Source organism: Thunnus albacares, chromosome 12 (assembly GCF_914725855.1).
Source record: "Thunnus albacares chromosome 12, fThuAlb1.1, whole genome shotgun sequence".
Classification (NCBI taxonomy): domain Eukaryota; kingdom Metazoa; phylum Chordata; class Actinopteri; order Scombriformes; family Scombridae; genus Thunnus; species Thunnus albacares.
Window position 1 is genome coordinate 22,573,041 of NC_058117.1, and position 14,415 is coordinate 22,587,455.

The 14,415-nt window shown below is 40.3% G+C and overlaps 1 protein-coding gene across 3 annotated transcripts in view; it reads right to left on the reverse strand.

Annotated features, from left to right (window-relative positions):
- Positions 1-1,205: 1,205 nt before the first annotated feature.
- LOC122993659 (rho GTPase-activating protein 29-like) overlaps positions 1,206-14,415 on the reverse strand; it is a 30,250-nt gene continuing 17,040 nt past the window's right edge. For all 3 annotated transcript variants that reach the window (XM_044368006.1, XM_044368007.1, XM_044368008.1), the window contains 19 exons: positions 13,911-14,007; positions 13,569-13,641; positions 13,257-13,317; positions 12,483-12,632; positions 11,625-11,689; positions 11,376-11,486; positions 11,046-11,126; positions 10,383-10,550; positions 10,002-10,139; positions 9,119-9,306; positions 7,683-7,849; positions 7,149-7,271; positions 6,564-6,662; positions 5,546-5,709; positions 5,040-5,228; positions 4,683-4,820; positions 4,181-4,413; positions 3,467-3,767; positions 1,206-3,177 (listed from right to left, as the gene is read on the reverse strand). In XM_044368006.1, coding sequence (XP_044223941.1) covers positions 1,972-3,177; positions 3,467-3,767; positions 4,181-4,413; positions 4,683-4,820; positions 5,040-5,228; positions 5,546-5,709; positions 6,564-6,662; positions 7,149-7,271; positions 7,683-7,849; positions 9,119-9,306; positions 10,002-10,139; positions 10,383-10,550; positions 11,046-11,126; positions 11,376-11,486; positions 11,625-11,689; positions 12,483-12,632; positions 13,257-13,317; positions 13,569-13,641; positions 13,911-14,007 — 3,752 coding nt within the window. In that variant the 3' untranslated portion in view covers positions 1,206-1,971. The remainder of the gene's footprint in view (positions 3,178-3,466; positions 3,768-4,180; positions 4,414-4,682; positions 4,821-5,039; positions 5,229-5,545; positions 5,710-6,563; positions 6,663-7,148; positions 7,272-7,682; positions 7,850-9,118; positions 9,307-10,001; positions 10,140-10,382; positions 10,551-11,045; positions 11,127-11,375; positions 11,487-11,624; positions 11,690-12,482; positions 12,633-13,256; positions 13,318-13,568; positions 13,642-13,910; positions 14,008-14,415) is intronic.

Consider the following 14,415-nt stretch of genomic DNA (forward strand, 5'->3'; position numbering starts at 1 on the left):
AGGGAGGCTACAGGTTTGATCACTTCAGGACTCAACGCGTTTTCTTTGTCTTGTCAAAGTGTCCTTGAGGAAGACAGCAAGCATTTATCTGCATAGTCATTGTAAATTATTCTGCGAATGAGTCTTTCAGCTAAACGCCTACAAAATGAATCAGAGTTTAGACTTGAGAATATAAGAAGTGACAATAAGCAGAGACAATAGGTTTGTTTGCCGGTTTTGTGTCGAACACGTCTGAAGTGACTCACTCCTCTGAGCAGCTCGGCAAGGCTAAACAGGTGACATGGGTAATTAGGTTGCGGGAATGTGAAGCCTTGACAGAAGCACAGTAAAACCACTTGAACCTGCTGTGAACTATATGTAAACAGATGCAGCTTACCCTGAAACTGAGATAAATGCAAGTCTCAGCCATGAATAAATCTGGGCATCCTTGTGGCTCGGTGTCTACCACTGTGTCTTTCTCCTGTTATTTGTCAATTACAGCAAATTCTAGCAAACAAAATGACTGGAAACATAGTTGAAATACACAATATGATGCAATCTCATAGGTAGCATATACATGTGTGATACACATTATGTAAACTTATATCTACAGGGCTAAATGACCTTTCAAAAAAAAGTTTCATGTGTGTTTCTCTGACGCACTGAAGAAACAGAAATAGATCAGTTGATAAGTAAATTAGTCAATGGGGAGAAAATTAACTGGCAAAATAAATTAATCAATGGGGATGGAATTAATTGGCAACTGTTGATAACTGATTAATCATTTGAGTCTTATTTCAAAAACTCCAAATATTCTTTGTGTCCAGCTTCTGAAATGTGACAATTTTCTGCTTTTTCGTGTTTCATCTCATTGTAAAACAAAAATCTTTAGATTTTAGGCTCATTTTTCATTATCTTCTGACATTTTATAGACTAAAGCATTAATTAATCAAAAAAATAATTTTCAGATTAATCAATATCGAAAAAAAATAGTTGAGGCCCTAGATCTGACACCAGTCCACTGTCTCTTGCTCCAATTTGTTCAATACAGCAAAATATACCCCAAAATCAGATTGAATACATGACTGACTGATATACATAATAACAGACTGCAGTGTAACAGGTGGTAAATTAAATCTACAGGACTTCAAGAAAACCCTTTTAAAAAATGATCCAGTCAATTAAAAAAACATCTGTAAGAAAAAAAAATGCAATAGGAACAAAAATAACCGTTTGAACTACATTTTTAATTTGCAGCAAGAACTGTTGCATGTCATTTTTCTCCTGTATGGTCACAATAATGCGATGAGACAAAATTACTGTGACAAACATGCAGTATGTATGAATGAATATAAAAAAAACGTAAACAGATACATATGGTTTACATACTGAGAAAAGATGTACCAATCATAGGCTAAAATTAACAAATTTAAGGGTAAAAATGTTGACTTCTTAATAATTAAGAACCTTGTGTTAAAATTACTTCATCTATTCCTTGCGGAACAAAATACAACATTAAGCAAATTTTAACATTAAAGGCATCATTAGAATTTGAACCTGCATTAAGTGCATTGAGTGATTACAATAAAATATAATTTTGTAACAAATCAAACATTGACCATGAACAACATGAACAACATGAACAAGGAAAATGAGGCTTAGAATTCTTTACAGACAGAAGTCAGTTTTGTGGTTGGTAAATTTCTTTGACATAAAAATAGTAATTCATGAATCTGTTATTTAAAAACATGACATCAATCCATTCGATGTTGTCATCACACTTCACTTTTTCTGAATGTTTGGTATACCAACCACTCCTGACACTATGACGTAAAATATAATATATTAGTACTTATAACACTTTCATGGTTTATTTTCACAGGCCTACATTTGCTCCCAGTCTCAGCCTGTTTGATAAAGAATGTTTTTCCCAGTATACACAATGGCATGGATACATTAATATTTACAGATATAATATGTTTTTTTTTGGCATCAGACAAAATGAGCCTCTCTGTGTTCGAGCTCCTGCAGCCGCCGAGGTCGCAGTCTTTGGTAGACGGGTTTTGTCTCACTGGGGCTGAGGTCATCGGGGCTGCTCGGGGGTGGGGACTGGGGGGGCGAAAGGGTAGTGGAGGTCGAGACCCCGGGGTCAATGGCACTGTCTGTGGAGTCCTGTGTCTGGAGCCGTGTCTGTGGGGGGCTGGTAAGGGCGGGGGACGGGGTGACTACCTGGACGGGGTTGGTGTGAGTGAGTGAGGGGGTGGTGAGTGAGGGGGTGGTGGTGGTGGTGGTGGTGGTGATGGTGGTGACAGTAGTAGTCCAGTTCGGAAGCGTCCTAGCTCTGCTGTTTATGGAAACAGGGGGCTTGTAGAAAGTCCCTGGAGGAGGCTGCAGAGTCCTTGGTGCCCTGAGCGTTAGCGGAAAGTTTGGTGAGCTGCTAGACTCACTGACTGAATGATTTGTGTCATTTTCCCTTTTAGACGTCCAGACAGGCTTGACTGACACTGTGTAGGGGTTGTTGGGGAATATGGTGCTAACACTACTTGTGGTAGCAACCACAGAGGCAGTGGTCACTGCTGGGCCAACGGTGATAGGCATCGTTGCCTTTACCGGTTGCACTCCAGAGCTGGCAGGTGGCAGGTTGGCCACTATCATAGCAGTCCTGGGTGTAACATCATAGTGCTTGTACTTCCTGTCCCATGTTCTCCTCTGCATTGCCTGTGTGTCAATGAAGGGTGTGATGTAGTAGGTGCTAACTCTGGAAGAGCCACTGTGCCGAGCCTTTTCTGGCTCTGGTATCTCCTGTATAGTTTCAGCGACAGGGTCCCGCTCGGCTGAGCTCGCGTCAGTGTTGGCAGCAGTGTTTCGGTTGTTCCTCTCGCTGATCTGGACGGGAGCGGGCAGGCGTTCCAGTGGCATGCTGATCGGCCGAGACACATGTCTAGTGCGCTGGGTTCGTAGCTGGACCTTTGGTGCCATGGTGGTGGTGGTGGTGGTGGTGGAGGGGACGGTGGTGCTGGGACGGCCAAACACTAAGGTTGATCTCTGGACTTCCTCTCGAGTAGATGTTGGGATCCCATTGAGTCCGTCCACGGCTGAGACCTCCGTTCTGTCTGTTCCTGGCTGGACCTCCTGAACCTCATCCAAGATGTGTGAGGATGGGATGACTGATGAGTATCGCTTGTACACTTTGGCACTCTGAAGGGAAATTATACATAATTAGAATCTGTGCAACACATAGTAATTAGTAGTTAATGAAGTTCATTTATAATGTACAAAAAAATCGTACATCTAAAAAATTAGAATTAAATGATGACATTATCAGAACTGATTATAAATTAGTCTCCTTCCCCTTAACGTCCTTTGTAAAAGTATTACTATTCAAACAGTCCATGTATGGCAATAGGGCAGGTAACTTAATAGAACATTGCTAATACTTTGAACACTATACTGTATCCACTGTATCCATCTCTTTTTTCCTCCTCACCTCTTTGATATCCATCAGGGAGGCGGAGTGTCTGCTGAGCCGCTGCAGCTTCTCCTGGGGAGTGAGTCTGGGGGACGACTGATCAGTGGTGGCGATGTCAGAGCAGGACAGGGGCGACATATCAAAGATGACTTGGAAGTGTCGCACCAGCAACTCCACCATCAGGGCCTGGTAGGGGTAGTCCACCAGGGAGGACAGGGACACCTCAGCATCTGTCTGCCGTGGCTTCACCAGCGTGGGGCCAAAGATAATGCCCAGGTTACTCGCAGTCATCTTGTTCTCTTCTGCCTGCTCTGTCACTCTGTGGTAGTAAAGAGAGATAATGAGTGTAATTCATAACAGACATATTTTACCTTATACAATACTTGATATGGAAAAGATTTTACTGCGCCTTTGACTGATGTAAAAATCTGCAATTACTGCTGTGAATAAAATTAGTACACTTAACTTCCTCTTATTTTAAAGCTAGAAAATTGTGTAAATAAAGAAAACATCAACACAACATATTCATTGAGAAACATTGTGTCAGATTTCAAAACCAACTTAACCAGACTAATAATAGAGCATGAATTTTATGTACTTTGTGCCACTTCTTCTGTGCTATAGGGAAGTCTCCATTTCCTTCTGTGTCTCATGAGGAAGCTCTGTGAATGTGTGCGGTGAGCGACAAACAGAAATCATTACTGTGGACTGGTTTTTGTTTACAGCCCTTACCTGTTTAAATGTGCAATAAGGTAACGCAGAGTGCTGTAGTTGGTTATAGGCAGCTGGCGGAGCAGGTCTCTGATCTTGAAAATGACGCGGTTAAGCTGGACGCTCGGACCACCTTTCTCTCCGGTCTGGGTGCTCTGCGCTCTATCGGCCTCCTCCACTATCACTCTCTGGCACTCTTTAGCCAAGCCGATGATGTCATTGTAGTATCGGTACAGGATCAATGGCTCAGGTAACTGTACACAGGAGGGAAAAGGTGCTGTGAGTAAGTTACCACTGGAATTAAAATGTTTATTTTAAAAGAAGTACAAAAACATAAGGATAAAAACTACAGGATCATCAACTAAGTCCCAGATTTTCATGATGATCCATGATTTTCAACTTGTGTAGTACTACATACCACAATATCTACCTTTTTATACTTTCACATAAATAACTAATTTAATTACTTAATTTTCTAATTTTCAAAAGCCTCCTAACTGTTCAGTAAGCATTTAAGACCCACCTGTCTCAGGTAGAGCTTGAGGACATTGCTGATGTCGTGAGGTGAGAGGTCAGATAGCTCGACCAAGTCCTTCCCATTTTCAAAAGCCTGACAGAGCTTCTCAACACGCGATTTGGCACCATTCACACGATAAATGCCCTATGAGAAAAAAACAGGTAAATGGATCACTACATGTTTTACTGTTAATAATCACAATCAATAATCACAGTCCAATCCGCATGCTTTTCACCATGAGGTAAAGTTTTATATTTTAGATATGCTGATTCAATACGTCTAAACTTGTTTGAAAAGTATTGCAAACCAAGATTTCAAGTGATGAACTATCTTCACTGTATGCATCGTAAAAACTGACTTTACCTTGATGTTGAGGGCTCGACTTTCAATCTCAGAAGTGCACTTCTTGATGATGAAGGGGATTCCGTCTGGGCTATTCTTTGCTGCTTGGGCAAAGTCGATACCGAAGAGTTGTAGTCTGCCCTGCAACTTTTTATGGCCACACTGGATGGCGAGCGTCTCTAGACACTTCTTATGGCAGGCCAGGGAACACTGGGTAATGAAGGGAGAGAGACAGTCTAAATCTAGTACTTCAAACAAGGTCAAACAAGGTCTAACAATTAAAAAAAACAAAACAAACAGATTTAGTATCTTTCTTGTCTCTTACAGGGTGATCTTAACAGTAGGTCAAGTGTTTTGGATCTTAGTTTAACATTTCAGGTCTTCAAATATTAACCATACTATTCCTACCGCATACTTCTGTACATATACTGTACACTGATCTGTACTGAGGTTTAACACATAACACCATTATAATTTTTGAGCTAATTGAAGATATATATATATATATATATATATATGTACTGTACCTCCTCACACTCAGCGCCATGGAAAACGACCAGACTGTCACACTCCCTACATTTAGATGGGGCTCTCATTTTTCTCAGCTTGTGGGTTTGAGCAGCTTTGGACATCTGAGCATTGCGGAAGGGACCGGGAGAACTGGCCGTCTCTGTAACCATCTCAGCCAGACCTGAAAATCAGAGCAGCCGATAAGGGAACTAACTAGACTAGGTGACATTATGCTCAATTCCTGCCAGTAAGGCAATTGACCTTTGATCAGAGCATCAAAAACAAGACTTTGTTGGGGGGGGGGGGTAATTAGAGAAGTAAGAAAAAAAAAGGTCACATCAGATGATAAGAAATTAGGATGCTATCATTACTGTAAGATGAAATGAAACCGTAACAGTGCACGAGCAGTTAATCACATGATAAATAAAAATAAAAAAACCCAGAGGAGGCATATTAAGTTCGCTTAATGACCATATTATATTGCTACATACATACAGAGCTACTGTTTTAGCACGTTTAGCATACAGTGACTTCCTGTTCATGGAACGCAACAGTTACATGTGAATTCACATGAATGTTGAAAAAAACTCAAACAGGAGAACTGGTCCTGCTGCTTCAATTCACTATGAGAAAATAAACATATACACTGACAAGGAGAGGTCAGCATAGATACAGGAAGTATACGCTGGGGCGATATGCCAAAACTAACATGACCCCCATCTGTGCAGCTCTGTCGATTATAAAAACACCTGATGTAAGCAAAATCCTCCAGAGAGTCAGACCCATACAAAAGCACTTACAGTATATGCAGTATTGTGAGGTGTGCAGTAGCCTCTCACTATTTCTCCCTCCCTTTCACAACTTCCCTGTCACATACAGTAAATCGACACACTGACTGGCTGTGATATTTCGGACACAAGCCCAAAACTGGTATACACATTAGCATGAGGAGAGGAGAATGCATAAAACACACCCATAAAAACAAAACACACACACACACACACACACACACACACACACAGACACACGTCTTACCATTGTCTGAGGGCGACGGCGGCTCCCTTTCATCCAGGTCATCAGCAGAAGACATAGTTCCAGTGGAGGGAGTTCTGGGCAGACGTCGTTTGAAGTCACCTGCACGAATAAATACAAAACATTCATTAGACTAATTCTAAAGTGTACTAATGCGCAGTTTTATAATAGAATCTGCTATCTGCAGTAAAGAGAACAGACAGCAGATAAAGCATATTGCTCTACATTTAGTATTAAGTACTTCATAGTGTTTAAAGTGAAACTTATAGTTTCATTTGTAGAAGGAAGTGTACCCAATCCTTGTTAGTGTGTGGGCATGGTGGACAATGAGGAAGTAACACTAAAATGATTATGATGAAGAGAAAGAAACAATAAGGAGCGTCACCATCCTCCTTCAGTTTCATTATGATCTGAGTATCAAAATCAAGCTTTTTTAAATTGTTTAAAATTACACAATTTGATTGTTTATTTCATAAAACTTCCTGAGCGTATTTGCAGAAATATTTCCTGTCTTTGTTCCCTCTTTCAGTATTTTAACAAACAAGTATCCTCTCTTAAACTATGAAAAAACTTGTAAAGCCCTCATACCTGGACTGGCTGTGGGGGAGTCCATGGACCTCGACTCGCTGCTGCCTCCGGCGCTCTCCGAGTCACTGCACATCCCACCCTGACTACTGGAGGCCCAGGCTCTCAGCGGGGCCTGGCTTCTCACTGCAGAAAAACATTGACACAGACCACCGGTCACACACAAACAGAATAACAATAAGAAATACAACTAAATGACAGCTGCCCGTTTATGATATTCTTAGCTACAGTTTCAGTTATTTACAGAGCAGAACAGTCACACGGATATTCCAGACTTATGATGAGTAACCAGCGAACTGCTGATTTTAGACCTAAACCATTTCCATGACTCAGAAAACAGAGCCTCTCGGGGCGAGTTCTTGAAAAATGAACAATTACCCAGGTCTGCAAAAAGTGCAGCATCTTTTCCAGAGTTTCTTTCAATGTACTTGCAAATACAAAGACTGTCCTGTTGTGGCTTGTGATCGTCCCTTGATCGCCCCTGAGTTCAACCTAGTTTACATAAGTACCTCTGATAGATATTTTGAGCATGTGCACCTTGTATGTCTGTGCTGCTGTTGGACCTCCGCTCACTGATCTTTGCAGGCCGGTGTAGAGGACCGTCCGCCTCGTCTCCACTCAGGATGTCGCAGGAGGTGATGGATGCCTGGGACAGGTTGCCGTGGGAGGAATGAGTGCTGCCAACTGACCTTTTGCTGACAAACCTGGGGAAATAACGGTGGCATTTAGGGTTTTGTGTGATGAATTTACTGGTAAGTAAGATTTTTTATTGCCCTGTAACACAGTCATTATATCACAGAGTGCGTGGGGGGTTTGACAAGGTTGTTGATCAACACCAGTGACTCAACCATTACTTCACCACGCACTAAAACTTTTGACTTTCATTTTCTGGCATGTAATAAGACTTTTTACAATGTTTCCTGTCCGTTAGAGGCCTCTCAGTGTTTTTGTAATTCCATGGTTGTGAATAAATGTAGATAAAAGTCATAAAGTTAAATATGCTCATTTTGATTTGCAACAGTCAAGGCACTTTATGGAGATGCAAGTTGTGGTATCGGTATAATTAAGACCGAAAGAGAGGATTAGGAACCGAAACTGAAATAAACCACTTCAACAGCAGACCACTGCAACGTATAATGACACGTATAAAAACATTTTTAACTTATCTCAAGCGTTAAATTTACATTGTTAGTCACAAAGCTGTTAAACAAGATCAATCATCATAACTTAATTAACAGAGTACAAAGAACGTGTTTATGAAGCACTGCTTATTTTCTTAAAGGTAGTTAGTGTGGTGTGTGTGTGTGTGTGTGTGTGTGTGTGTGTGTGTGTGTGTGTGAGAAGCTGAATCTGACACTGCTTTAACAGTGTAAGCAGAATCAGTAGAGTAAACCAGAGCCAAACTCTCAAGCTCACAATCTCCTCTGCTGCATTCAGCCTGCGCCACAGATATTTCCTGAGGAAGGGCAACAAATTCAACACGCATTCTGTCTCTCCTTGGTTCTCTCTCTCGCTCACTTCCTCCCACTCTGACTCACTGCTACCTTATTGAAAGAAGAACTGCACTACACACAACTTTGAGGAATGAAAACTTCTAAAAGGGCAGAAACGACTTAAAGATATTTTGAAATACTGTCCTCTACGGCGGAGGTTTAATCCAAAAAGACCTGAAACAACTGTGCAAATACGAACATATTAACCTCAGCTTGACTCATTTAACACTGACTACCTCATATTACGGGTGCCTGTACAACAATGTACTCTGAGACCAGTGTGCTTAAACTCAATTAAAACTTCTTACAGGTGTAACAAACAGATTTCATTCTTCAGTCTGACTTTGGGGATGTTTAATTCCTGTTTTGCTGAATTTAAATCAAAGAATAGCAGCATCAAAGCCATTTTTGTCATCATCATTACTAGCTGAGTAAATACAGAAACCAGAATCTTAGTTTTTATTTAACACTCATTAGTACCTGGTATTGTCAGAGGAGATGGAGTCTGAGTGGATGCGCTCTTTAGGCAGGTTTCTGGGCAGGTTCCGGACAAACTCAGAATAGCATTCGCCCGGTATGTACAACTTGGCACTCTCACTTAGGGCCTGGTAGTGGGCAGGGAGCGTCACAGTCTCTGTCTGCTGCATCTGAAACCAGTTCACTGTCACCTGAGGAATGACAGATTCAAAGTTGAGTAAATGACTCATAAACTGACTGAAGGAATGAACGGACAAATGAGTGAAGTGCTTGAGTAGCTAGATTCAAATAAACAGATACAGAATAACAGATAAACAGAAAGACAGTCTTGCATGTGCTATTATGGACTTTCCATTCACTCCATTTAGTACAAAATTAGACAAAATGTTGATTCAATTATAAAACCATAGAATAAATAAACAATGTTGAAAACTTGACCAAGCATTTCCTTTGTCTACTTGTGAGATCACTGAAAAGTGTTTTTAATACTCATTTCTATGGACACAATTTAACCACTGCTGAAATATGTACTCAATTTGAGCAACAGTGAATGTTAAATAGTTTGCTTGCTCTTCCAAGCCAGTCAATAACACAATCTTCTATGAAATCTGTCTATATGTAATATAAAGAATGATTTTATACCAAAGTGGCAAAACACAAGAAGCACATAGTAGTGTAAACAGTACAAGTGGGACATTAAACTACCTGTTTACCTACCTATCAGTCATTTTTTGATCATATGAATTTTATATTTATATTAACATTGCTTTCTGCTATAGAAGAGGCTTTTTTTTGTTTCTCAGCTGATAGTAATTCAGATAATAATCTTAAGTATCAGGCTGTTTTATATCAGTGTTTTAACAAGCATTACGTAAACTCCACTCACCGCTTTGAGTGTGAGGTCACACTGGAAGACCATCTCTCTGATTTGTGTGAGGATGGTGCTCTTAGCGTTGGCCAGATCCATCCTCCTGACGCCTGCGTCAGCCAAACAGCTTTGGTAGTGGTCCTGGGCCTCTTCCGCCTATCCAAAACAATAAATAAAGAGAACAGTGTAAGGATGTGAAAGAAGCACTAATTTTTCTAATGGCACACAAGAACATGAGATCATATACAGAGACAGCAGACAATGGCTCTATAAATTGTCCTGGTGTAATAAATCCCACCTATTAGGTGATCTGAGTAGGAAAAAAAAAATGTAGGAATTATTTTTAGATGCTATTTATTATACCTGTCTGTTTCCCTGTGTTATCTTCTCCCTGCCTACCTTCTGCAGTGCCTCCTCTTCCAGCCTCCTCTTCTTCTCCAGCTGTTTGTTGCCAGCATTAGACTGCTCCTCCTGGGAGCGGTTGGTAGATGAGTGGGCTTTCTGGTACTCCTCTCTCCTCTGGGCCTTCAGCGCTCGTGCCTTACGTAAGCTTGCGTCTGCCTCTTGCTGCAAAAACCACACTAGTCAGCCACAAAGGTCCATGTGACGAAAAATGTGACATAGGTGCACGACAGCTCCCACAAATATAAACAGCATTTGTAGCTGATTAACCTTGCACGTAAAGTGACACAGTACGGTTTATAAACAGCTAGAGCACTGAGAGAAATGTGAAATTATTACTCTATGAAAAAAGCACTGCCTACAGAAAGGAGCTAATAAACAATACAATAATTGTATTTTCATCCTATCTGCATATTTCCAGATTATGTCACTGATGACAAAAAATACAACTGTATTTCCTGCTTTTGCCAGACACTATGACATGATTTTGATTACACTGACATTTACATATCTGACATCTCCTGGCTGGCTGACAACACTGGAACATTTACTTTGCAATGCTGACTAGTCTGTCACGGAAAAAGGGAGACTGGTAGTACTGGTAGTAGCTGTCGAGCGTGTATCTAATTGTATGTATCTATACAGGGATTCATCACATACCATTTTCTTTTGCTCCCTCTGCCACTGTTCCTTGATGTCTTTCCTCAGCTTGTCCAGTTCATTCTTGCGGGTCAGAAGAGGCTACGAAAGGACAGAGGGTCAACAATTCCCGAGAAACCAGAGGACAGTCTCAAACTTTTCAGGTCCAAACTTTCTAGACATGTTTTCAGGTTGGCTCTGGATTAAATTGCAAAGTCTTGGGTGTGTCTAAAATGTTTTAATTAACCCAACAACAGATGTTCTGGAGTTTACCCAACTGGTTTGGAGACAGATAAGGTAACAGACTCAAGCGCTCTTTGTGGGCTATTGTCTCTTTCTTATCACACATACCTGTATGAATTTATTGGTCTGGAGAGCCATTGCAGTTTGTAGAAGCAGCTGGTTGTATTCAATGTCTTTCTTGAATGTGGAAATGTAGATATCACTGAATGGCATGTAGTCCTGTTGAAAAAAATGAAATAAAAACATTAATGTATAACTGTTGCATAAATGTTCATTTTAATAAGGACATGGGGTAAAAATTTTATGATTACACATCAATGAGGTCAATAATCTTTAATAAAATGATTCTTTATTTACCTGTTGACTTGCCAGTGTCTTTGCAGACTCAGCCATTTTGGCATAACTTTTAGCATACTCAACATCTGAAAGAGAAATAGTTGTACAAAGGGATAAGGGAGTATTTATGTCTGCAATCACTGTCAGATAATTATTAAAAGGAAAAGAAGCATGTGTAGTGCATCTGATCTACTTGCATAATGCTGGCGCCAAACAAACACAGATTTCACATTAATCAGCTGCTTGATATATTACATATTACATGACACACATAGCAGTACGTAACATATATATTACACTGAGCAAAATGTGCCATAAATAGCACAAACAGTAAGACAAATTGGCAAATGGTTTAATCTCACGCTGCAAAATAAATACAAATTCTTAACAAATATACAGTACAGCAGGATAAAAAAAAAAATCCTGTAACACAACTGCACCCAATTCAGGTGTAGCCCACTTCAAGGCGATTTATGCTACATAGTTTGATTGTTATTTTGTTAAAGCAAAAACACACATAGGAGTATATTGTGTATATAAATATATATTAGAAGTACAGTATATCCACAATAAGATTGATTTTGAAATTCCAGATGTCTTATCACAACCAATTAATTTTCTGTAATAATTAGTATTTACGTCCTCACCCCTGACTGACTGAGGACCGCCTTCTTGAAGACCATATTGGTAAATGGCTATGAACTTCCCACAAACTGTTCTACTACTTCTGAACTTTAACCTAAATTATATTCTAAAGGCTTATAATGACTCAGGGGTCTATTTGCAAAAAGTTACTTCAGATCTGTGTCTGTATCGTTATCTGGATATGAAATGTCCTATACTGGGATATGAGATTTTGTTCACATCGCACAGCCCTACCCATAGCCAGTCTTTTGTCCATCCAGGCAAGAAGGTCTTTGATGTACTTGGACCAGGCCTTGGCATAGAGTAGCGCAGACTCCACCCCGCTGTCATTCTTCAGCAAGGTCAAGTCAACTTCTTCCTCCCGTGATAACGACACCCCTGGGCCTGGGGGGGGGGGTCAAGAAGAGGAGACACTGACACATCAAAACAACATGAACTGAAACACACTGTATTACCAAAATTCCCGAGTGTTGGACTGATGTGTCTGAGTTTTACTATGCCAACAGACATGAGTGGGAGGTACATGAAAAAAAAAAAAATACTGAGGTGAGGGAGTTGACAGTGTAGGAGGCTGTGAATGTGCTGGGCATCTTTTATAATAGTCCAACAGTGTTATTTTCTTTTTTACAAGTTACACTGTGATACACCTCTCCAAGCCGCCCGCCTTCTGATTCAACACAAACCCCATGTGTTTCCCATCCCACACGGAACTACTCCTAAACAGGCAAGGAATGTCAAATATGTGGACGGAGAGGGGAAAACTAGCAGCTAGTATGAAAAAAGCAGCAGAAATAACAGGGGTGGAAGCAGAGGTTTAGGGCGGGTCTACCTCAGGCATTCAAAGAGTCCAAAGCCTAAATCACTCTGCTAACTCACAAGCTGCCCTAGGCTACAGAGTAACCATTAATACTTTGTAAACCAGCCATTAATAGCTATTACATTTCAGGATTAATTTATTTTACACACATATTACTCAGAGGTTAATGATGGAATCTGAGCAACACTTACCCACAAGGTCATTTTTCTCTGAAACATATCCCTCAGGATCCACGGAGAGATTGTCAAAAGACTGTGAAAAAGACGTTTCAGATTATAAGGAGGGAATACCAGACATACAATCAAAGTCAGACATCAGAAGCTGCTTGGTTTTCAACACCCCAATTAAGTACAGAAAGCAAGACTTTGAGGCTTTTTGAAATGGGAGGCGTGGTAAAATTGCTGGTTTAAGTGCACCCTTCTGAAAACTGTCATGTTTGAAAACAAAGCTTTAGAAAAAAAAGATATCTGGCCCAAAGGCTGGAAAAAGAAAAAATTGTTCACCCTGCTTCTCCTGGTCTGGGGGTACCCCAACCCTGAGCCGCTGTCCACATCTCCCATAAGGAAGTCAGAAACTCTGTGGGGTAGATACATGAAAGAGTCAAAGATAAAAGCACAGTTTGATCTGGTCAAAGTTGCAAAATTGCAAACAGTATTTCTCAGACTGATTTGAAAACAAAAAAACCCTACAATTCAAAAACACAGATATAGGAAAGAGAAAAATAATAAGGTTAACACGACAAGCTCAACAAGCCTGAACTCAGCCCTGTTACACAAAAAAGTAGTAAAAAAAAATTCTATGGTGGTGTTGAAAAGGTTGTAAAAGTGAAAAAATGTTGTACTCACACATTGCCGAATGTGAATGCCAAAGTGTCAATAGATGTGTGTATCTCGCCAAATATAGCTTTTTTGTTTTCTGGGTTCACTTCCTTGAAGTTAACGCCTGTGGAGAGTGATAAAATACAAGAACGTCAGCCAAAGAAAAATCGTGCTACCAACCAGTTTATGTACACTCAATCATTCAACAAAGGTATTTACACAGCCAGGCCTGTATGTGGCTGGACGATGAACGGTTAACCACCAATAAAATAAACACACACACAGACAATAGATCAAATCTTCAATTTTCAAACCAAAAACCAAGTATTAAATGCAACATAAAGATCAGTTTAAGACTTTGAATTTGACACAGGGACTTTTTTTGTGTTTCATTTTCTTTCTGCAATTACAAGCAAGTGTTGAGACCATAGTTAAACCTTTGGCTTTTGCAGGGAGTGGTTTATAGTCTCAGCAAGGGCTAAAGTTGTTCCAGGTAAGTGTCAACATGCTACTCGATGACAGATGAAAAGTC